The following is a 24,337-nucleotide window of genomic DNA, read 5'->3' as shown; positions in this document are numbered from 1 at the left end:
TAATTTCTTTACTAGATTTTAGACCCGTGTTCAATACACGGAAGTTTATGACTTATTAATATTAGATATTACTTTATCATAGTTTCAAATTTAGTTATATTTTTTAATTAATAAAAAAAACTGATCCATATATAAACTTTAAAATTTATACTAAAATATTTACTATGACATAATTAATGATATTTGAATAAAACAAAGTTTTAATATATCTATTGAAGTTGTACATTGTGAGAAATTTATAAATATTTGAATATTAAAAAATCAAATTTGAAGATTGTGCGCTATATGTTAGCTATTATTCTATTTGATATATATTAGCTATTATTTTTGATTTATTATATTGAAATCATTGGTTAGAAAATATAATTGTGATGGAAAGTAAAAAATGTAAATTAAAGTCAAAATTAAAAATAAAAGTACCTGAGACAGTTTAGAGTTATAATTGGTTGATAATTTATCATAGCAACTGTCTTTTAGTATATTAAATAAAAGATAAGATAAAACTAAGATAATGATAAATGAGTAGTCAGTGAGGGTAAAAAGTGTTAGTTATTAATAAAAAACAAAAAATGTAAATTAATTAAAATTCTCTTACAAATACTAATATATATATATATATATATATCTATATAAATATTAAAACAATAGTTATCCTAACATTTTAAAGCCTTCTATAATTTTAAAGCTATTTTTAAAAATTGCCACATAGGTCTTTATCCTATGTGGCATCTCTATATTTTTTTACAATATATAAATCTACAAAATTATATTATCTAAAACTATTAAATTAAATAAAAATAAAATCTATATATAAACAACATCTTACAAAATTAAAAGTAAAAAATCACATTCTATATCATAATAGAAACCGTATGATTTTAAAATCTATTTTTAAAAGTGGAAAATATTTGGTTTTCAAATTATTTATTTCTTAATTTTACTATCCAATATAACCAACATTATATATCACATTGTAATATAGTTTTTTATCCTTTTCGTGGTGGTGATTTTACGTTTTATAAAAACTATTATAAATTACTAGGTGAATTCAACGTAATTTGAATCATAGGTTTGTTCTTTGTAATCTAATTATAATTTGAATTTGGTTTCTAAATATATCTAATTAAAACCTTTCAACTTTTACGAATTTTATTATTTGATGAAGTAAGTTTTATGAAACTTGTTGGTGCATTTTAGGCATTACGGTTAATTCAAACGTCTCCGTTGTTTTGATAATGAGTGACAATACATTTAATGTTTGCAAAATGATATAAAAGCTAACTTAGGCATACATACGCTATTTCCGAACCTAAAACAATGAAAACGTCAAGTTTGAGTTTGGTGTAGCACTTCGTCGAAAATCCTGGAGCACGGCTCCACTTTGGTAGCACGGCTCTTAGGCACGGCCTTTGTGCCCTGCAACGGCCGTCCTTCTCTGTCAAATTTACACTTTGTTTCTTCGGCTTTCGTTACTCACTTCCGTGACTCAAAACTTGTACCATAACCTTATTTTGATATTCTAAGATGTTTGTATTTGACAAATCTTAAAAATAACAACTTTCGTTTTTCATCAAATTTGAGGTCGAAATATTTTCTAAGTTTCATGGGGCACGGCTCCTCTTCAGAGCACGGCTCCAGAGGACGGCTCTTGCAGGATTAGAGGTCGTCCTCTCTCTGTCTAAATCAAAGAATCTTACCAAGCGCTCGTTACTTATGTTATTGACCCGAAACTTGTTCCGTAAGGCTTATAGTATCATTCTAAGGTGTCTGAAAATGTCAAATTACAAATCTAATCAACTTGATTTTTCACCAAAATTTGGAGGCTAAATTTATTCTAAGTGTTGAAAGTCAACAAAAGTCAAAATTGGTTAAGTGGTCAAAATTGGTCAACAAATGAATAAATTCAGATTTATATTTGAAAAGATAGTGGGATTTTGATTCATTTCCATAACTCATCTTGTGACTATTTCATTCCCCAAATCTCCCTCTCTTGGTAAGCATCTTCTCAACTTTCTTTCTTTATCCTTTGATGTCAATATTGGTTTAGGAATGTTGTTGTTGTGAGTGGGATTTCATGGGAGGTTGCAAAGGCTTTTTGTAGTTTTCCAGGTATAGCACGGCTCTTGTTTGGAGCACGGCTCTTGTGCCATGAAGCACGGCCTCTGTTTGGAGCCGTCCGAGTCAAACGGTAATAAAGCACTTTTTGACTATAAATTGAAGACTTGGGCATATTTGGACTTCACCTCTTGCATCTACATCTCCTGGAAAATACATATTCATATCTCATATCTTATATCAAACATCAATCTAGCAAGAGTGATACAATTGTAGTGAGGAAATATATGTGTTATATTGATTAGCCTACAAATTGTGTTGTATTCGCACTAGTGAGTGTGATAGAGGGTTGAAGTTCTAGTGGTTAGGATTTCATCTTCATTGATATCTCTAGTGGTTAGAGATTGTGTGTTCATCTCTTGAATTGTCAAGAGTTTGGTGTATTCTAGTGGTTAGAATACTTGGTGTAATGTCGGATTCTCCACCGGGTTTGGAGAGATTAGTGCTACAAACTCTCGATTAGTGAATCGGGGAGTGGATTACGGCGAATTCGTTAACATTCGCCCGAACCACTATATATCGTGGTGTCTCTTGATTTGGTGATATCTTCTTACTCTATCTTTTCATATCAATCTTATTTGTTATATAATTATTGTTGTGATTGTTTCTTGCACAAACTAAGATTTGAATATTTGTTTTATAACTTGATTTTCAAAAAGAAGTTAAATAATTGGTATAATCTATTCACCCCCCCTCTAGATTACACTTACAATTGGTATCAAAGCACGTTGCTCTAATTTTTGCAAAAATCACAATTTTTCAAAAATTTCGAGTTTGAATCCATGGACAACAAAAGTGATAATTATAATGAGGGTTGCTCAATGCAAAGACCTCCACTCCTAGAGGCGGAAGGTTTTTGTTATTGGAAACAAAGATTTGAAACTTATGTTTGTGCTAAAGATATTGATCTATGGGATATAATTGTTTCCGGGGATTATGAACCGAAGGAATGGTCTACGACCGATAAGGTTTGGGTTAAGGTTGAAAAAAAAGATTGGAAACCCGAACATAAAAAAGGAATTGCAAAAAATTATGAGGCCAAATTAATGTTATACAATGCTTTGCCACGTAAAGAATACGAAAGAGTTTTTATGTGTAAAAGTGCTAAAGAAGCTTGGAAAACCCTTGTTGTAACCCATCAAGGAAATGCACAAGTCATTGAAAACAAAATTGAATTACTTGTTGCTCAATATGAACAATTTACCATTGGGGAGGATGAAAAAATAGATGTAGGATATTCAAGATTTAACACTATTTGCACAAGTTTGAAAGCTCTAGGTACTTCTTATACAAGCAAGCAATATGTCCGAAAATTCCTAAGGGCACTACCGTCCAAATGGAGACCTAAGGTGACCGCCATTGATGAAGCCAAAGACTTTGAAAAATTGACCTTGGATGAACTTGTGGGAAATCTCAAGGTTCATGAAGTGATATTAGAAAAAGATGAAGAAATTAGTAGATTGAAGAAAGAAAAGTTCAAGTCCATTGCTCTCAAAGCAAAACATATTGACTCATCAAGTGACAACGGAAATGATGACGAAGAAATGGATGAAGATGAAGAATTAGCTTGTATGGTGAGAAACTTCAAAAGAATCTTTCGAAGAAATGGGAAGTTTGTAAGACCACCTCAAAATGATTCAAGAAAACCCACACTAGACTTGAAGAAAAGAAATCCTAGAAAGTGTTTCAATTGTGGTGACCCAAATCACTTAGTGAACGAATGCACCAAAAAGAGGAATGAAAGGGCATATGTAGGAGGTGCATGGGAAGATGAAGAAGGAGATGAAGAAGAAGAATCACAAGAAAAGTGTCTAATGGCTCTTGGAAGCTCGAAAACTTGTAGTGATGATCTCCCGGAAACTACTAATGGAGCATGGATTGATAGTGAAAATGAAGACTCAACCATGTGCTTCGTTGGACAAGACGAAGATGAGGTATATTCCGATAGTGATTACTCTATTGAAAACCTTGAACACGACTATGAAAAACTTGTCATTTTGAGTACTAAAATTAGCAAGAAAAACAAAATATTAAAATCGGAAAATGAGGCTTTACTCAAAGAGTTAGAAGAACAAAAATATTTGGTGGCCCTTGTTATGCAAGAAAATAATGATTTTAGAACTAAAGAAAGTCATTGTGATAAATGTGTCCTTTTGAAGTCAAAGGTTAAAGAATTAGAAAAGGAGGTATGTTTTAAAGTGTTGGATGAAGGAACTAAAATGCTTGATAAAATGCTTAATTCTATTCATGGGAGACCGGAAAAGGCGGGAATCGGGTATAATAGTTTTGAGTCTACTAGTGAAATCAAACCCACCATCTTTGTTAAAGCAAAAGAGAAAAATGTGATTGAGGGTGGTTGTGACAAAGTCCATGTGCAACAACCACAAATTACAAAGACCTTGACAAAGTCCACAAATCACTATCAAGTTCCTTATAATTACAAATTGGCTTCTAAGGCACCTTTGAAGGTTGAAAAAACACATATAGTTCGAAAATTTTATCAACCAAGAAACAAATTTATAAATGAATATTCTAGAAGAAGTTATCACATGATGACAAGAGGCAAAGAATTTCAAAAGAATGTTAAAAATGTTCAACATAACCAAACATATCATGGATACTCAACACATAAGAAAGTGGTAAAGAAATGGGTAAAGATAGGTATGTTTAATGCTAACAATCCCGGACCCATGAAACATTGGGTACCAAGAGTTTGAGTGTCACTATGATATGTAGGAATGCAATAAAGGAGTGATCGAAAAAGATGATTGGATCACCGATAGTGGATGCTCAAAACACATGACTGGTGACCGGGAAGTTTTCACTACATATGCCAAATGCAACGGGGGTGATGTTGTGTTTGGAAGTGATGTCAAAGGAAAAATCATTGGTAAAGGTAACATCGCACACGAAAAATTTGTATTTGAAAAAGTTGCTCATGTGAAAAATCTTGCATTTAACTTGCTAAGTGTTGGTAAATTATGTGATAAAGGCCTAAAAGTTCTATTTGATGAATCACATGCGGAAATCATTAGAAATGGTGAAGTAATTATTAGATGTGAACGTAAACAAGGTGTATATACATGCAAACTAAATGACTATAAGAAACTTAATTTGTGTTTGGCTACCATACATGATATGTCTACTTTGTGGCATAGGAGATTAGGACATGCTAACATGCGACAACTTCAAAAATTGTCTTCTATAGATTGTGTGAGGGATCTCCCTAAATTAAAATTTGATTGTCATTTTTGTGATGCATGTAAAATAGGTAAACAAGTTAAGACAAGTCACAAACCTAAAAATGCTATATCTACTAAAAGATGTCTAGAACTCTTACACATGGACTTGTTTGGTCCGTCATCAATTCAAAGTTATGGAGGAAATTCTTACACTTTAGTAATTGTCGATGATTACTCTAGATTTACTTGGACTTTCTTTCTAAGACATAAGAATGAAGCATTTGAACAATTTAAAATATTTGGAAGAAAAATTCAAAATAAACTAGGTTGTACAATTGTGTCTATAAGAACCGATCATGGTAGGGAATTTGATAATGAAGCCCAATTTGGGGCATTTTGTGATAAACATGGTGTAACTCACAACTTTTCGGCTCCTCGCACACCTCAATCTAATGGGGTTGTTGAGAGAAAAAATCGAACACTTCAAGAAATGAGTAGAACAATGTTAAATGAACAATCTATTCCCCAAAAGTTTTGGTGTGATGCCGTTGCCACTGCTTGTTATATTCTCAATAGAGTGCTTTTTAGACCACTAATGAATAAAACCCCTTATGAAGTACTAAAAGGAAAGAAACCATCTTTAAAACATGTTAGAGTGTTTGGATGCAAATGTTTCGTTTTAAATAAGAAAGATCACTTGACTAAATTTGATCCTAAGGCCTATGAATGTGTATTTCTAGGATACTCTCCCATAAGTAAAGCATATAGGGTCCTAAATAAAGAAACTAACATTGTAGAAGAGTCACTAGATGTCACATTTGATGAATCGGAACCTAAACCTAAAACCTTACCTCTAAAAGACGATGATGTAATTGAGGAAGAAGTTAGAGCAAATCCACCTCAAATAGAAACAACAAATGAGAATGTAACACCTCTAGTGCAAACCTTAGTTAATATAAGAGAAGTTAGAGACCATCCCATAGAGCAAGTCATTGGTGACTTAAATCAAAGAGTAACTAGGTCACATGCTATGTATGTAAACTCACATTATGCTTTTGTATCCAAAGTAGAACCTAAAGATATAAAAGAAGCTATTGTTGATGAAAATTGGGTAATGGCCATGCAAGATGAACTTAATCAATTTAAAAGAAATGATGTTTGGGAATTAGTTCCCGTGCCTAGTGGATATACAATTTTTGGGTTAAAATGGATTTATCGTAACAAACTAGATGAAGATGGGAAAGTCACTCGAAACAAAGCTAGGTTAGTGGCTCTAGGATATTGCCAACAAGAAGGAATCGATTATGATGAAACATTTGCTCCGGTAGCTAGGCTAGAATCCATCCGAATCTTGCTTGCTTATGCATGTGCTTGTAATTTTAAATTATATCAAATGGACGTAAAAAGTGCGTTCTTAAATGGTGACATCAAAGAAGATGTATATGTATCTCAACCGCCGGGATTTAAAAACTTTGATAAACCTAATCATGTTTACAAACTAAAAAAGGCTTTATATGGATTAAAACAAGCTCCTAGGGCTTGGTATGATAGATTGAAGATATTTTTGATTGAACATAATTATGTGATGGGAAAAGTGGATAGTACATTATTTGTTAAAAAGAAAGAACATCATTTGTTAATTGTGCAAATATATGTGGATGATATTGTATTTGGATCCACGGATCAATCTTTGTGTGATGAATTTTCTAATATTATGCATGATGAATTTGAAATGAGTATGATGGGTGAACTTAATTTTTTTCTTGGTTTGCAAATTAAACAACTAGAAGATGGCATATTCATTAATCAATCTAAATATATTAAAGAAATGCTTAAAAAATTTGAAATGGAATCATCTAAACCCTTAGATACACCTATGGCTACTACGACTCGACTTAGCATTGATGAAGAAGGTGAACCCATGGATAGTACCAAATATCGTGGTATGATTGGTAGTTTATTGTATCTTACCGCTAGTAGACCGGATATAACGTATAGTGTGTGTTTATGTGCTAGATTTCAAGAAAATCCTAAACTATCACATTATGAAGCGGTTAAAAGAATATTTAGATACTTAAAAGGTACAATGAATTTGGGTTTGTGGTATCCTAAATTTTCCGGTGTTGATATTATGTGTTATGCGGATTCCGACTTAGGTGGTTCACTTGTTGATAGAAAAAGTACTAGTGGTGTATGTGCTTTTGTGGGCTTATGTCTAACTTCATGGTTTTCTAAGAAACAAAATTCCGTTGCGCTTTCTACCACCGAAGCCGAATATGTAGCCGCCGGTCGTGCTTGTGCTCAAGCACTTTGGATGAAACAAATGTTTTTAGACTACAATGAACACCAAAATGAAATTCCAATTATGTGTGATAATAAAAGTGCTATAGACTTAAGTAAAAATCCCGTCCTACATTCTAGAACTAAACATATTGAGATTAGACATCATTTTCTTAGAGATAATGTGCAAAAAGGAAATATCGTAATCGAGAAAATTGATACAACCGAAAATGTGGCGGATATATTTACTAAGGCACTGAAAAAGGATACATTTAATACACTTAGATTGGGCTTAGGCATGATGGAACTCATCATTTAGGTAAAATACAATTTTTATGCTTTTCTGAAGAGTACGGCCTTTGTATGAAGCCGTCCCTCCCAACTGCAGCCGTGCGTTGCTCCTGGACGGCCTTTTCTGGAACTGAAGCCGTGCTCTGTCATAGGACGGCTGCTTATTGAGGCCGTGTGTTTCTATCCTTCTTAACTTAATAAAATCTGATTTTTTTTTCACCTTATCTCCACTGTAACTTCATTTATCTCCTTGAACCCCTCTTTCACCACCACCCATCCATTCTCTCAAGTCTCTCAAAAATTTACCAATAATTCTTCTAAATCAAAAATCTAGGGTTTCTAATTGTGTCCTTGAATCTTTCTTTCCATCCTTCCATTCTAAAGGTAACAAATCTTTTCCTCAATTCAATTTTATTATTCATGTCATAAACTAGGGTTTTTATTTGGGAATTTCTTTAAATTCGAATTTAGTGATTATTTTGTAAAAATTGATGATCACTCTTGTATGATTAGTGTATGGAACACCTAAATCTGAAGTTGCTTAGAAAATATTGTCATTAACATTCAAGTATTGTAAATTTGTTATTTAAATCCTAAAATTAAATTTTTTTTAATATTCCCAAATAGGTAGGATGTCATCACTTGCACTTAGGACTGCACTAATTGTTTTCATTCTTGTCATCATACGTATTGCATATCATTCATGTAAAATTGGAAATAATTAGGTGTGCCAAACATTAGAAACTTGCATTGAGTGCATTTTAGGTGCATTACTAGTTCATAATTTTTAAACACACTCACGCACACACAAGAGATGTGAATGATTGAGATACTACAAATTCATTGTGCGTATTTGTAATTCATAACTCAATATTGAAAGTTGAAAGTTGTCTCATATAAGTGGCACATAATTAAGTAGTTAGGTCGAGACAATGACTACACGACATTTTAGTTCATATAGGCACACACTCTCAACACTTTATATATATGCATAATGTAATCGTTATGTAATGAATTTTTTTCTAGATCATGGCAAGAATTGATAACTATCCAATAATTTCAGCCGCTCAAAAGAAAACACTAAAAGAATGTAAAACATTGTTGGCTAGAAGGGATATTAGTGATGGGCGTAGGGTTGAGTTAGACTCGGTTGGGGAAGATGTTATTGTTGCTTTTAGGAATATGGGTTGGTTACCTCTTTTAACCTTGGAAGGCTCCGTGTGCTCTCAACATGTAAGGGAATTTTATTCCATGTTCACCTACAATGCGACAAATGGGAGAGTTGTGTTGGTTCTAAAAAATCGTTCCATTGAATGGTCGTTAGAACAATTTGGAAATGTGTTAGGTCTTCCTCATACGGGTGAAGAGGTATCCCTTGAAGGTTCTGCTTCCGATCTTAACAAAGTTCCCGCCTTTGTAGACTTTAGGGATGCTAAACGCCGTTTATGCAAAAAAACCGCATCTTGTCAAAAAAGTATGTCATGTTAGTGACCTCAATCATCCCCATGATGTGAGAGCCAAGATTCTTGGTTGGAATATTCTTTGTAAGAAAGGGAATCATAACATTGTTCCAGCGTCTATCTTTGCTCTTGTGTATTGTCTTGATATGGGTATTCAAGCTAATATAACCTCACTTGTTGCTCAACGAATGGATGGTCTTCTTACCAATGGGAAACGGTTTCTCCCATATGGCATGTTGTTGAATCGTGTGTTTATTCATCTTGATCTTCCTCTAACTAAGGTGAGGGTTGCGGGTCATAGACCTATTGGTCGTGAAACCTATGCTCGTATGGGAAAGGATATTCCTGAACCTAGTTCCAAGAGGTCTAGAGATGAAGGACCTAGTGAGATTCATGAGGTTCCGGAGGCTGGAAATGATGATGTTGAAGCGGATGAGAGTGAAGGAAACCAAAATGAAAGTAGCGTTGAACCCGATCCAAGCGTTACTAGTGCCGAATTTGACGAAAAGAACCAAGATGATAGAATCAAGCATGTATATCGAGAGGTACGAGGTGTGAAAAAGGAACTAAAAGGACTTAGGAAAATGATGAAGGAAGTGGCTGACTTCATCAAATGCAAAGGGCCAAATACTCGTGATTGAACCTAATGTGCATTTAAGTGACTATTAGTAATCGTTGGTGATGTGTCTTACTTGTTTAACTAATCTTATGACTTATGTGTTACCTTATGTGTCTTGGTTGTTTGGAACTTAATTGCTTGATCAAACTATGTGTGTCCTTGAATTATATGCTTCCTTAGTTTTTTTATGCTTCCTTAAATAGGTCATATATATGTTTGTATGCTTGCTTTGGCTTGTCTTTGTCATTGAGATATAAGGTACAATGAGGGGAGCTTAGTTCAAGGGGAGCTTTTGTTGTCTACCCACATGTCACACGGATCGAACCTCGGCTCTAATACCTCATACCTTCTTTTTGATACGACAAAGGGGGAGAAGTAATAGGTATGCATGTTGCTTTAATCATTATTTTTCATCAAAAATAGGTATGTTATGTTGTTAACGACTTTAGCTTTTATTGCATTTTCATACCTATTAGATGTATTGTTGTCATTATCAAAAAGGGGGAGATTGTTGGTGCATTTTAGGCATTACGGTTAATTCAAACGTCTCCGTTGTTTTGATAATGAGTGACAATACATTTAATGTTTGCAAAATGATATAAAAGCTAACTTAGGCATACATACGCTATTTCCGAACCTAAAACAATGAAAACGTCAAGTTTGAGTTTGGTGTAGCACTTCGTCGAAAATCCTGGAGCACGGCTCCACTTTGGTAGCACGGCTCTTAGGCACGGCCTTTGTGCCCTGCAACGGCCGTCCTTCTCTGTCAAATTTACACTTTGTTTCTTCGGCTTTCGTTACTCACTTCCGTGACTCAAAACTTGTACCATAACCTTATTTTGATATTCTAAGATGTTTGTATTTGACAAATCTTAAAAATAACAACTTTCGTTTTTCATCAAATTTGAGGTCGAAATATTTTCTAAGTTTCATGGGGCACGGCTCCTCTTCAGAGCACGGCTCCAGAGGACGGCTCTTGCAGGATTAGAGGCCGTCCTCTCTCTGTCTAAATCAAAGAATCTTACCAAGCGCTCGTTACTTATGTTATTGACCCGAAACTTGTTCCGTAAGGCTTATAGTATCATTCTAAGGTGTCTGAAAATGTCAAATTACAAATCTAATCAACTTGATTTTTCACCAAAATTTGGAGGCTAAATTTATTCTAAGTGTTGAAAGTCAACAAAAGTCAAAATTGGTTAAGTGGTCAAAATTGGTCAACAAATGAATAAATTCAGATTTATATTTGAAAAGATAGTGGGATTTTGATTCATTTCCATAACTCATCTTGTGACTATTTCATTCCCCAAATCTCCCTCTCTTGGTAAGCATCTTCTCAACTTTCTTTCTTTATCCTTTGATGTCAATATTGGTTTAGGAATGTTGTTGTTGTGAGTGGGATTTCATGGGAGGTTGCAAAGGCTTTTTGTAGTTTTCCAGGTATAGCACGGCTCTTGTTTGGAGCACGGCTCTTGTGCCATGAAGCACGGCCTCTGTTTGGAGCCGTCCGAGTCAAACGGTAATAAAGCACTTTTTGACTATAAATTGAAGACTTGGGCATATTTGGACTTCACCTCTTGCATCTACATCTCCTGGAAAATACATATTCATATCTCATATCTTATATCAAACATCAATCTAGCAAGAGTGATACAATTGTAGTGAGGAAATATATGTGTTATATTGATTAGCCTACAAATTGTGTTGTATTCGCACTAGTGAGTGTGATAGAGGGTTGAAGTTCTAGTGGTTAGGATTTCATCTTCATTGATATCTCTAGTGGTTAGAGATTGTGTGTTCATCTCTTGAATTGTCAAGAGTTTGGTGTATTCTAGTGGTTAGAATACTTGGTGTAATGTCGGATTCTCCACCGGGTTTGGAGAGATTAGTGCTACAAACTCTCGATTAGTGAATCGGGGAGTGGATTACGGCGAATTCGTTAACATTCGCCCGAACCACTATATATCGTGGTGTCTCTTGATTTGGTGATATCTTCTTACTCTATCTTTTCATATCAATCTTATTTGTTATATAATTATTGTTGTGATTGTTTCTTGCACAAACTAAGATTTGAATATTTGTTTTATAACTTGATTTTCAAAAAGAAGTTAAATAATTGGTATAATCTATTCACCCCCCCTCTAGATTACACTTACAAAACTATTTTCTTTTAAAGAGTGTGATGAAATTTTAATAAGTCACATATCACTTTGCAAAAAATAAAAGATCGTTATGATTTTATATTATATTTACATTTTAACTTCATTTTATGTTCATTAGTATTGCATGAAGTATAATATGTGATAGTTAATATGAATATTTGATAACGTATGTTTTTATATAAATGCAAAGATTTTCATAAATAATAAGAGTTATATTTTGAATTTATCTATTTCAATAAATGTAAAAATTTCCATTTAATGATAATATAGATTTATATGTACATGCCTAAATAATGTATAGTTGTTAAAGTTATTATAAATATTCATATAACTAAAACAACATTTTTAAATAATCGCACATCGTGCGGGTAAAAGACCTAGTATATATATATATATATAGTATTTGGATAATGATTATTAGAAAACTAAATTTTTAATGGTGTATTATAGTTAGATTAATAATTCCATCATCTATTTTTAATTTTAAGAATTTGAGAATTGTAATTGGTTAATAAATGGTTAGATTTTTAATATATATAAATCAGTTTATATATTAAAAATTTTGAAATTGGTAGAATTGAAAATATAGACTATAAGAATTATTAAGATTATGTTTTACGAAGAGATAACGCACTTTCATTAAAAAATTACATTATTTAATTAATATTAAAAATCTTGTGATAAATTTTATATAGATAAATAATAATCAACTGAAAGAAGTATTAAACGAAAAAACGAAAAGAAAAAGCTGTAGTTTCTTAAATTGGATTGGATTTCTAGTATATTATATTAACTAAAGACTAATTATTATGTTAAAAGACTATTGTATTTATCCAATTATCCATATCATGGTCGATTTATATTAAGTTTTTTATTTTTAAAATCAATTTTATTATATTAATTAAATTTATGTTAAAAATTAAATGATGAATAGAGAGTTGTGATTGATTAATAAGTTATTAAATCAGTTGTCTTTTAGTATATATAAAGAAGATTATAAATGTTCAACACCTCCATTAAAGCAACGAGAGATAAAAAAAAAACATAACAACAACAATTATTACTTCATCACGATTAGTTAAAAAAGTGAATAGATGCATTATCAAAAAAACAAAAAACGATCCAAATCGAACCGAAAAATCAACCGGTTTTTATTTTCAAAAACCAAAACTTTCAGTTTGGGTTTCGGTTTTAGGTCAAAATTGACCTAAGCTCACTTGTACTAACATACGGGGAATCCAATGTGTACATCAGATAATGTTCAATGATGAAATGTTATTCATCTTCGTTTAAGTTGTTGTATCAATCTTTTTCACCATAACTCTCTCTCTTTCTCTATTTTATTTAAAAAAAAAAAAAATTTTTAGGGGCTGGGGCTTATAAAAATAAGATTTGCTAGCTCTGTTTGGCATAAGGAGCTTAAGGCTTTTATTTGTTTTTTTAAAAAAAAAGCTCTAATGGGCTTTTAAATAAAAGCTTCTTCTATGAACGTTAGAAAAAAAAGCCCCAAACCCTAATTAATAAAATTATTCATCTACCCAAATACAAATAACATTCACGTAGTCTTTCTTTCTTTTTTTATTTCATAATCAATTACTCTATTTTTTTGTACGTACAAATCTAATCTCTCTTGATAACTATTATTGATTTTTTGGTCTCTCATATTCATCTACTCTTCATCACAAAGAACTACTCTCTGTTTCGTCAATGAATTGTTCTTTTGTTCTTAACTAATTATATTTTTTATATATTCACCAACTCGTTATGGATGAAATAGTTTCAAATAAACATAGGCACTAACAAGATTTTTCGTTTGATTCAATGATATTCTCTAAGTTGTAGGTTTTATTTACGTGTAATATCACATCAGGGTATTAAACATAAACCCCTCAAGGCTTTTACGAGATGCCAGCACCTAATTGATATCAGAAAACAATATTATAAATGTCAGAAAGTAATATTCATCGAATTTATAAATGTTGTATATATGTTGTTGAATGTATGCTCATGGTTAATTTTGCAGGGTTTTTTTCGATACAGTAAGTGACAATTTATAGAAATAAATTTTTTATATTTGATATGATGTATTAGTTTTGTTTATATTCTATTTTCTCTTATAAAAAAAAAACTCTATGCCCATTAATGTAATTTTACATTGTTTTCTACATCTTCTAGCTTATTTGTCAAACAAATTTATACTGTACAAATTAGAAGCTTTAGTTTTACAGTCCCAGTCTTCAGCTTAAACTCCTAATTTCAACATCAGCCCCTAGTTTTAGCCCCAGCTACTTTTACCAAACATATAGATCTGTAAAACGCTATAGTTAGAAATTTGCCAAAGAAAGGCACGTTTCCTCTGTACACATATGCTTTCCTCCACCGATCATCGTCACCACCTACAGTGGCTTAAGGACACCATTTTCTTCCATTGTCATTAACCACTTTCCCCTCCACGGTAAAAACATATCAATTTCAATAATAAAAATGGGAAAAAAAATTGACTCATAAAGTAGATAATTTTAAGAAAGATGAAATGTTTTCAATAATTGATCATTATTTCTCATTGATAAATAAAAACAGTAGAAGAAATACACAATCAAGTGTCAAGTAGACAGTTTATGTATATACTATATTTATATCCATGTGATACAAAGTTAATCATGAAAGAATCCTAGATAGTGGGCAAAATGGTTGAGTCAAACTTAAGGAATCGCATATATAATGTATCATATCAAAGAAGATATCGGTTTCAGCATGCTCATCTCTCCTCGATCTAGCAACTTCTTTAATCCCGCATTCCCTTAACGTTGGCTAGCTCAACACTTTTTAAATCCTTTCTTGGGTTTAACTATCATGATATATAATAAACCAAAAAATCTTAATTAAAACAATTCAAAAAAAAGTTAAAACAAACACCCCTAACCCAATATGAAAGACTAAGGGGTGTTTGGTACAATGGAATGAAAAAAGTAGAAATGGAATGAGAAACACTTCTCATGTTTGGTTGTAATGGAGAATGGGAAAGAGAATCGAGAATAGGGAATCGATTTCATTCCCTCAATTCTCTATGAAATGTAGAGAATTGATGGGAATGAAAATTTTTTATTTTTTTTTGTTTTAGTGATGTTATATGTATTAAATTCGATTATTATTTAAAATTTAGTATTTTTTATATATTCATTCTCTGCTTATACCAAACGACGGAATCAATTCTCTTTCCAAATACTCATTCTCTTTCCAACTATATTCATTCTCTATTACATTTTCATTCTCTTTGTTTCACTCCTACCAAACACCTCCTAATTGATTATAAAATGAGAAATCAAAGCAATATATTATTATAAATTAATTTCACAGTTAGAACCCTACCCTAAACATATTTTGGGTGGCTATAAGTATATATTTAATTTCATTTATATTGGGTCAGAGTGAGTTTGTCCTTCATATATCTGGGTGATAAAGGTTTCTCATAGAGTTGATTTATATTGGTGATCTATCCAGTGAGAGGGCTTTCTAACGTCCTTTCTAGCACGACCTAATTAAGATAACGTATGTTAGACCTCCTGACATTCGCAAGTTCCACCCCTCTAATAACAAAAGGAATTATTTCATATATAGTTGATGTTAAAACTAACATATGATGGTATAGCGCAAGGGAACTGGTTTATTAAGATGAAAAACACTTCTCCGAAATTATGCAATCTTAAGCGAGGATATAATCATCCTGGACCACTTAATTCCTTATCGCGTGCTTTTTCTTTTACCTTGCAAAGTTCACTATGGACGTGATTAGTAGTAGCAACTTAATTGGTTTTCAAATCGTATGAAATCCCTTGATTCTAGGATAAGAAAACAGTTTGATTTTTTTCTAAAATTAGAAACCAACAACAAAATCCAATCACACCCACTCCAACTCCACAAACTTCCCCATGTTCTTCTTCCGACCGTTCAGCCCCCACCATCTTTCCTCTTCTAGCATGCAATGTACCCGGTGACAAAAACTCTGTCCAAAGATTCTCCTGTTTGGTCATTCTGCTACTTTCTTTTTCCTTCCTTTTTCTTGCTATATTTGGGAACTTCCTGTTCAAGAAAGATGCCAAATTAATGTCACGTCAAACTGATCGACACTGTCAAAGCACCTTATAATTTTTTCATCACTTTATTTTTTTTAATAAATATAATATAAGAAGCATATCTTTAGAAAAATAACAACATTGCTTATCAAACTAGCAAACGTAGAACTAGATTGGAAATAAAGAGTAAACTTTAAAAATATGTTAAAGCTATACAATTAGCTTCAATATATTGTTTTATCTGTAACCAACTGGGTTGGATCAGTGGTTGGAGCTCATTCCTCTAGAAACAGAGGTCATGGGTTCGATCCTTATGCCCAGCAAGGCTGGAGGTCCTTTTCTACCTATGGTAGAACCTGGAAGCAGCCTCTCTACCGTTGGTAGGGGTAAGGCTGTCTACATATCAACCTCCCTCATACACTGTCGAAGACGGTATTGAGACCAAAAACCCGTGGAAGACGGCATTGGGAGTTACTTACTTACTTACTATATTGTTTTATCTGTCGTGACTTCTTTGGTAAACATTTCTGGAGAACTTTTGGAATGGAGCCAATTTTAGTAAGTACAAAACGGCCTCATCATAGAAATTCGCTAGATGTCCATGATCCAAAAGATAAATGGTTTTGAGTTCCCTAGTGAAAGTTATGCCAAAATTACTCACAGGTTGTCAAAGAGACAGGTTGAGCAGCAACAAGGAAATTAAGATCGATCTAGAAGTCTTCTTTTCAAAACATCAAATGCTCATCAATTGTAATTTTCTACAGATAGTTATGGCAGTCAAGGGGGCAGGTTTCTTTCAAAAATTGATAATGTATCTGTATTTCTGCATTAATTATTATGTTGACCTTAGTACTGATTTCTTTCATTTTCTTAATCTTGGAAAATTGGTTCAAACTGAACAAGTGATATATGTATATTCATATACAAAAGGGATTATAGCACCGGAGTGTAACCAACTATGACTCAATGGTTATGTAATGTAGTGACCTTTCAAACTGGCTATCTTATGTAAGTACCTTCCATTTTTGTTCTTTTAATGTATCCAACCGGGTAACATCCAATTTGTAACCGGTAATTCCACGTTGGACGTAAAAAAGAATAGGGATTAAGGCACCGGAGTGCAACCAACTATGAGCAAATGGTTATATAATGTAGTGACCTACGAAAGTGTTAAATTGATGTAAGAACCTCTTTGTTTTGTTCACTCGATGTATGCTACCGTGTTACTCCGATGACTTTATACTCCGGTCATCTTCTTCAGATAGTTTCCGATACTATCTTCGGTAACAACAATTTTTCTGGAGAGCAAATGTGAAACTGTAACTCAATGTCTAACTTCAATCCCAAACACTATTCAACATTAGATATAGATGGATACATATATACATTTATTGATTTTAGAACACGATTCAATAATAATGATATAACTTTCATTTTTAAACTTTGAAACTAGATATAGAATGATGTATACATTTATAAATGCACTGTACGTAGCTATGGTCCCATTGCTTCCTCTTCGAGAACAAATCCCAAATCTTGTTCCTAAAATCAATTTAATTTAATTTCTTCCACTTTTTGATGGTGACAAACCCTAACCCCCAAATCAGACTCTGTTATGATCACCCCATCATCGTTAACCACAAAGATCCAAACATCTCATCCCCACCTTTATCAAGATCCAACAAGGTTGGTTTACAATGGGGTAAAAAGGGGGGATTTTGACAGAGGATGACGACGGTGGTTGTCTGGGTGGCGGCTGACATTTGTTTATTTTATTTGTGGTTGTCAGCGGTGGCACGTGTCCAGATGTGGAGACGATGGAGAGATGGTCACACCTCTTGAATGGAAGAAAAAATGAGACTGAGACCACCAACTACAACGTCGTCGGAGTCTAATACCATCCACCATCCATCTCGTCAGAGTCTAATACCATCCACCATCCATCTCGTCATAGTTCACAACTCACAACCGTAACCATGACCTTATGACAGGTCAACCGGTACATGAAAATAAAAAAAATGAGAGGTTCTTACATCAGATGGCCAGTTTTAAAGATCACTACATAACATAACCATTAGGTCATAGTTAGTTACACTCGTATGCCATAATCCCAAAGTAAATTTAACATTGTTACCGGCTACCGGTACAACAGGTCAACCGGTACATTAAAAGAACAAAAATAGAAGGTACTTACATCAGATAGCCAATTTGAAAGGTTACTATATTACATAACCATTGAGTCATAGTTTGTTACACTCTAGTGCCATACAAAAACGTTTACAATATATCAAGCAAACACACTAAATAAATATAAAAAAAAAAAACAGAAATCTAAGCAAACACACTAGATGCTTTACGCGATTACAATATATCAAAAGCCAACACAAATAAAGTTATATAAAAAATAAAAGACAGAAATCTAAGCAGTCTTCAACTGAAACGATTCCTTCAAAAGATACAGTGAAACAATAGCAGTAAAAGGAACCGGGTTTGTTTTTAAGTGAATTTGCCATAATGAAACTGAATTGCCATAATGATATCATTAACAGAAAGTCTGCTATAGAAGATGTTAGAAACTGGTCAGAGAACCTGGGTCGAAACTATATGGGTCACAGCAAAAAGGACCCTTTTAAGTGAATTAGGACCTAGAAACCCGTTTTCTGCACCAATTTTTTTCACCAACACACAACTTTGAGATTCGACATCTCATTCACTTTTAACCCAGTTTGGTCAAATCTTAGTTCAACTTTGAGGTTAATGACAAGCAAATCACATATTTAGCTTCAACAATGCTTAATTTGAATTCCAGGACTCTTGCCGAGACGTCCATTGATATATGAGCTAAGGAACTTACAGAGGAAATGGCGGAACAATATGAGTAAATATGTTTTTGCTGATATATGTCTACCTAAACCAAAGACAGGAGTTATTGGGATGTCATCCTACACGGTTTGGAAGTCCTAGCTATAAGTCTAGATGTCCATGGTCCAAAGGAAACATCGTTTTGAGTTCCCTAGTGAAAGTTATGGCAAAATTACTAACGCCCTAACAGGTTGATGTCAAAGAGACAGTTTGAGTGGAACTTCGGTCGTGTTCAACAGAAGTTATGAAATGAGAAGCAATAAGATTACAAGTAATAGATTGATGGAAAGATCCATAAGTCTTTTTTCAAAACATCAAATGCTCATCAATTGAAGTTTTCTACAGATAGCTATGGCAGTCAAAGGGGCAGGTTCATTTCAAAGCCTAATAATGCACTCTGTATTTCTGCATTAATTACTATGTTAACCTTAGTACTGATTACTTTCATTTTCCTAATCTTGGAGTGATGTTTCAAGTACTTATATAAACCACCCTTAAGCCATGTTTCTAAGGCAGATGAGAATTAAGATTAATCATAGAAAACTTAAAGTTTGATTTTATTTGCGTTCTGTATCTCTTCGACACAACTCCATTGAGTAGTGACTCGTAAACAACTCTGTATCTCTTGGTGGATTCTGAGAATGGTGACTTATCTGTATCCTTTTGAGGATTCCGTTAAGTGGTGGGGTTTACCCATATTGTTCCATTAGACCCGTATCACCCACTGACTCCTACAAGTATCAACATCAGCGAACGTCAAACAATTCCATTCCTTATCACTAATGCCTTTGCATCTTGTCCTCGGCAAACTAAACCATAATTAGTCAATGAGAGCAGTTTCATCTTCATTCTAAGTCATCTTCATGAAATTACTGTGACAACAAAACTTCGGTTTGATTAATTGTAGTCATTGTCATTTCAACATTGAAAATAATCAATTTTTTACAAGTTAAATGAAGGATCGGGTACTAGCTTGGTCACATGGTTATCAAATCAGGCCTAGATCAGAACTGCCCCCGCAATCACTTTCATGATCTGCATTGATTCATGTAATAAATAGTACAATTAATTTGATGAGTGCGGGTTTTTCTGAAGTGCAGCTGCCAAGAACTGCTGAACACAAGTCACCAAGATTGGTAGCGACCACTTTGAGTGCTCTAACCAACCAAAAGTTGTACCAGATTATATAAAGAAATTACCTAAAAGCCTATGTCGTTAAAATGAACCGTAACCAATGACTACTCATTTGCATGATGTAGATCAAAAAATTACATAGAAACCTATGTTGAAAAAGTTAACAATTGTCTAAAAACATAGAATAGCAGTATCATACTAAACATTAAGGGGAAAACATACTTATGTCATATTCATAGGCTTAAATATATGTCTAATTCATTAAGTATATCCCCTCCTCATAAAAAATACTTTCAGATGAGAAACCCAAGACTCGAACCCGAGACCTTAGAAAAAAACTCACCTCCGGGGCCCACATAATGGATTTAGAAGACACCCCTGACCAACCCACCTAAGTAAAGTTGGTTAAGCTATGGGTCACCTAATCCCAAAATGATTATGCTAGTATAAATGTATAATAGTATTAGTAGTACAGTGATAAGTTTCTTGTGAACATTATCCGATGGATTATTACCCATGAATGTAATTAACTATGCTAAAATGTCTAAGTTATGTAAAGATATCGTAAAATGCCTATGTAATGTAATGAACTTTCAAATTCTGGTTATTGGATGTAACTGGATATATGTTGCAATCATATAAGCTGCTACGTGTAAGTTTTTGATTGGTCATGTACATCCAATAATCGGGATTTGAAAGTTTATTACATGACATAGACATTTGACAAGATATTTACATAACATACACATTTTAGCTTAGTTAGTTACGATAATAATCCCCATTATCCAAAGACATATAATAGAAATCTATTTAGTATACTTTTAAAGGTTAGATTAATTACGAATAGGAACATATGAGTAGGGGCAAAAACATAATAGTGAAATAATTTTCCTTAAACATGAAATTACTGTTACTCAAATCCACATAATAATATATAACAATAACCAATCCCGTTAAAGACTGGGTATGAGGAAGATGAGAGGTAAACGGTCAAACCTCTACCCAAGGTAAAAAGTGATACAAAGTGTTTCTCAAATCTGCACAATGCTTATTCATCATATTTGCACATGAAAACTAGACCAAAACGCTTACAACTCATCACGAGCATTGGCAACATCACTATGGCTGTCCAAATAAGAGATTGCCACAGCAGCATGAAATGCAGCTCCGATTGGAAAAGCCTCTTCATCAATAACAAAATTAGGCGAGTGTAAATTCTCTGGTACATGAGTCTCGTTACGTGTTCCAATCCAAAATATAGCTGCCGGCATTCTCTGTGTAAAGAAACTGAAATCTTCACTTCCCATTACTATCGGAGACAACTGCACATTGGGTTCTCCTAAAAGAATTTCTGCTACCTCCTTTGTATGTTGGTACATCCCTTCATCATTTTCTGTCACAGGGTATGGCATTGGAATTTCCTCCTTGAAATCTATTTCAGCTGTGCATTGTTGCGCCTCAGCCTGTGTCTCGACCACCCGTTTAATTCTTGCTTTGATGTCATTTAGACCTTCATTAGACAGACTCCGATACGTTCCCCCAATTTTAGCACTCTCTGGAATCACATTATCAGCATGCCCGCCGCTAATTTGTCCTACAGTCACAACCTGCAGTTGGGAGAAATTTTAGAACCTTACGATAGTTTCACTTTACAAAAATGTAATAAAAATTTACTAACTTAATTTGCAACATGCTTTACTTAAAACCATTATATATATGTAACATTTTTTTATATAAAGAGGTGCACTGTATTTTCTAGGCGTCTTACTAGATTACAAAATGATATCAGTAATACTTTTCCATATGTTTTCATACAACTGGAGATAGATTACTGTGTCTAAACCAACAATCGATAGTTGGATTCGTATTTGGGGGAACTTGGGATCTTGAGGTCTTAAGTTCAAATCTTTGTGTGAACAAAATGCTCCCATGTATGTTGTATATGATTAATGAAACGGTATACTTTGTGCAATTAATCAAGAATTAATAGACTTTGATTATAAAGTCAAAAGATTACGTACGGTGGGCTCTAGTACTGGATCGGTTTGACGAGATACAATATGTTGCAGAGCAACAACCACCATGGATGCTGCAAGAATTGGATCTTTTGATAAATGTGGAGCTGCAGCATGTCCACCAACACCTTTAATGGTAGCATTAAACAAACCAGAAACAGCTAGTACCGGACCTGGCCGTGAAGCTACGGCACCAACTGGATATAGGGGCATGACATGGAGTGCAAAAGCAGCTTCAATGTTTTCAAGTGCAGTATGTTGAAGCATATGGTATGCTCCAGAGAACCCCTCTTCACCAGGCTGGAATACCAGCTTTACAGTCCCCTTTTAATTAAGATTTAAAATAAAAACACAAGCATAATTAGTTTCATCCTTTGTGCATTAAGTATACTAGTAGTTTGTTTTGTTTTGATTTGTTTTTTTTTGGAAGGCAAGTATATATACTAGTAGTTGATTAATATATATATATATATACCTTGAGTTCTTGTCTCCTGGCTTGCAGTAACTTAGCGGCTCCCAGAAGCATTGTTACATGAGCATCGTGCCCGCAAGCATGCATCTTTCCGTCAATCTTACTCCTGTGATCCCAATCGACTTCTTCCTAATTTTTACAATGAAGGAGAAATGAACACTTACCACAAGAAAATTTAAGGGGTGTTTGTGTTTGTTAAGTTTTCACCCTAATATAAAAAAACCTTCTTTTTTTATAAAAGCAAAGTAGATAATTAAATCACTAGCTAGTTAACATCTTTGGAGATGTATTGAGACAGGGTTAGGAAAACAGCCATGGAAACTAGGTTAGACCATGTACATTCGTATATATGATAATTTTTATATGAACAGATAACAAAGACCTCTAGTAAGTAAGCAACACTCAATGTCGTATTCTACAAGTTTGGTCTCAATTTCGTTTACAATGGCGTATGGGTGAGATTGAGTTGTAGACAGACTTATCTCTAAGGTAGAAAGATTGTTTCTAGGTTTTACCTAAAATATAAAGGACATCCGACCTCGCAATGAGCCGTTTTGCAAGGAGTGAATATCGAACATTTGACCTCTGTCTCCAGAGACAACGGTGTTGACTACTAAATCTATCCTAGCTGATTAAATAACAAACATGGAACACCTCTATCTAGTAGAAATAATAACATATCGAACTTAAAGAAAGAATGTATGCCAAACATCCCTCGAAACCAAACTTCATTTTAAAAATACTAGACGTGTGTCTGCGCGATGCGGCTGTGTGGTGGCAACAACGAGTGGTGTTGCCGGCAATAGCAATGGTGGTGGTGACGGCGACAACGAAGGTGCCGGCGTCAGGCGATGTGATTATTAATGTAAAAGTAAATGAGTTATATATAGGGTAAGCGTATTTATTTTAATGGTTCAAGAATGTACGTATGTTGTAAATAATTTTATTAAGAGTATTATTGTTATATTAGATAGAGATATTTAAACTAACGAATAAATGAGAGAGTTTCTATTGAGTAAATGGTCAATAAGTTAAGTATAAGTATAATATTGAAGTATAGATATTGATTTGTATTAAAAAGAAACCTGTATTGGAAGAGCATCCATGTCAGCACGGAGAGCAAAGAAGGGTTGTTCACCGGAACCAATGGTGGCCACCACACCGGTTTCCGCCACCGGCCACGTGTACTCGACACCAAGCTTATCAAGCTCATCTCTTATCAATTCACTCGTGTTATATTCTTCAAACCCCAACTCCGGATACTCATGCAATTTCCGGCGAATATCTATCATCCACCTATAAAATGCCGGTGACCTTGCATCTTTCAAAAGCTGCCGACCAACTTCCGGTGGCAAATGGGTCACCGCCGAAAATGAGAACGTGGAAAGAAGATGTAAGGTAATGATGGAATATATGAGGAAATGGAAGTGTTGACTTGATGATGTCATCATTCGCCGGTGATCAAATTTTAAGGACGCACAAGGTAAAAGGAGAGGAGAGTTTTTCTGTTAAAAGGCTGGTATATAGAAGAAGAGTTATGGAACTCGTTTTATAGTAGAAAGTTTTATTTAAAATCCTCAATTAGTCAATTACTTTGACTAAATTTTTTAAATCCAAAAGTATTAAGGGACTATTTAACTAAATTAATTATCTCGTGGACAAAACGTGGTGTAAT

General features: G+C 33.7%; 1 protein-coding gene across 1 annotated transcript; it reads right to left on the bottom strand.

Moving 5' to 3' along the window:
* Positions 1-21,129: 21,129 nt before the first annotated feature.
* LOC122604456 (IAA-amino acid hydrolase ILR1-like) lies at positions 21,130-24,110 on the bottom strand. Its single transcript, XM_043777349.1, has 4 exons — positions 23,748-24,110; positions 22,666-22,791; positions 22,197-22,514; positions 21,130-21,782 (listed from the first exon to the last, which is right to left on the bottom strand). Exons 1-4 carry the CDS (start codon positions 24,108-24,110, stop codon positions 21,264-21,266), a joined length of 1,326 nt encoding a protein of 441 aa, XP_043633284.1. The 3' UTR covers positions 21,130-21,263.
* Between the last annotated feature and the right edge of the window lie 227 nt (positions 24,111-24,337).

This window comes from Erigeron canadensis, chromosome 6 (genome assembly GCF_010389155.1).
Source record: "Erigeron canadensis isolate Cc75 chromosome 6, C_canadensis_v1, whole genome shotgun sequence".
Taxonomy (NCBI): Eukaryota; Viridiplantae; Streptophyta; class Magnoliopsida; order Asterales; family Asteraceae; genus Erigeron; species Erigeron canadensis.
The sequence above is the reverse complement of the archived record's forward strand: the minus strand, read 5'-3'. Positions and strand labels throughout refer to the sequence as shown.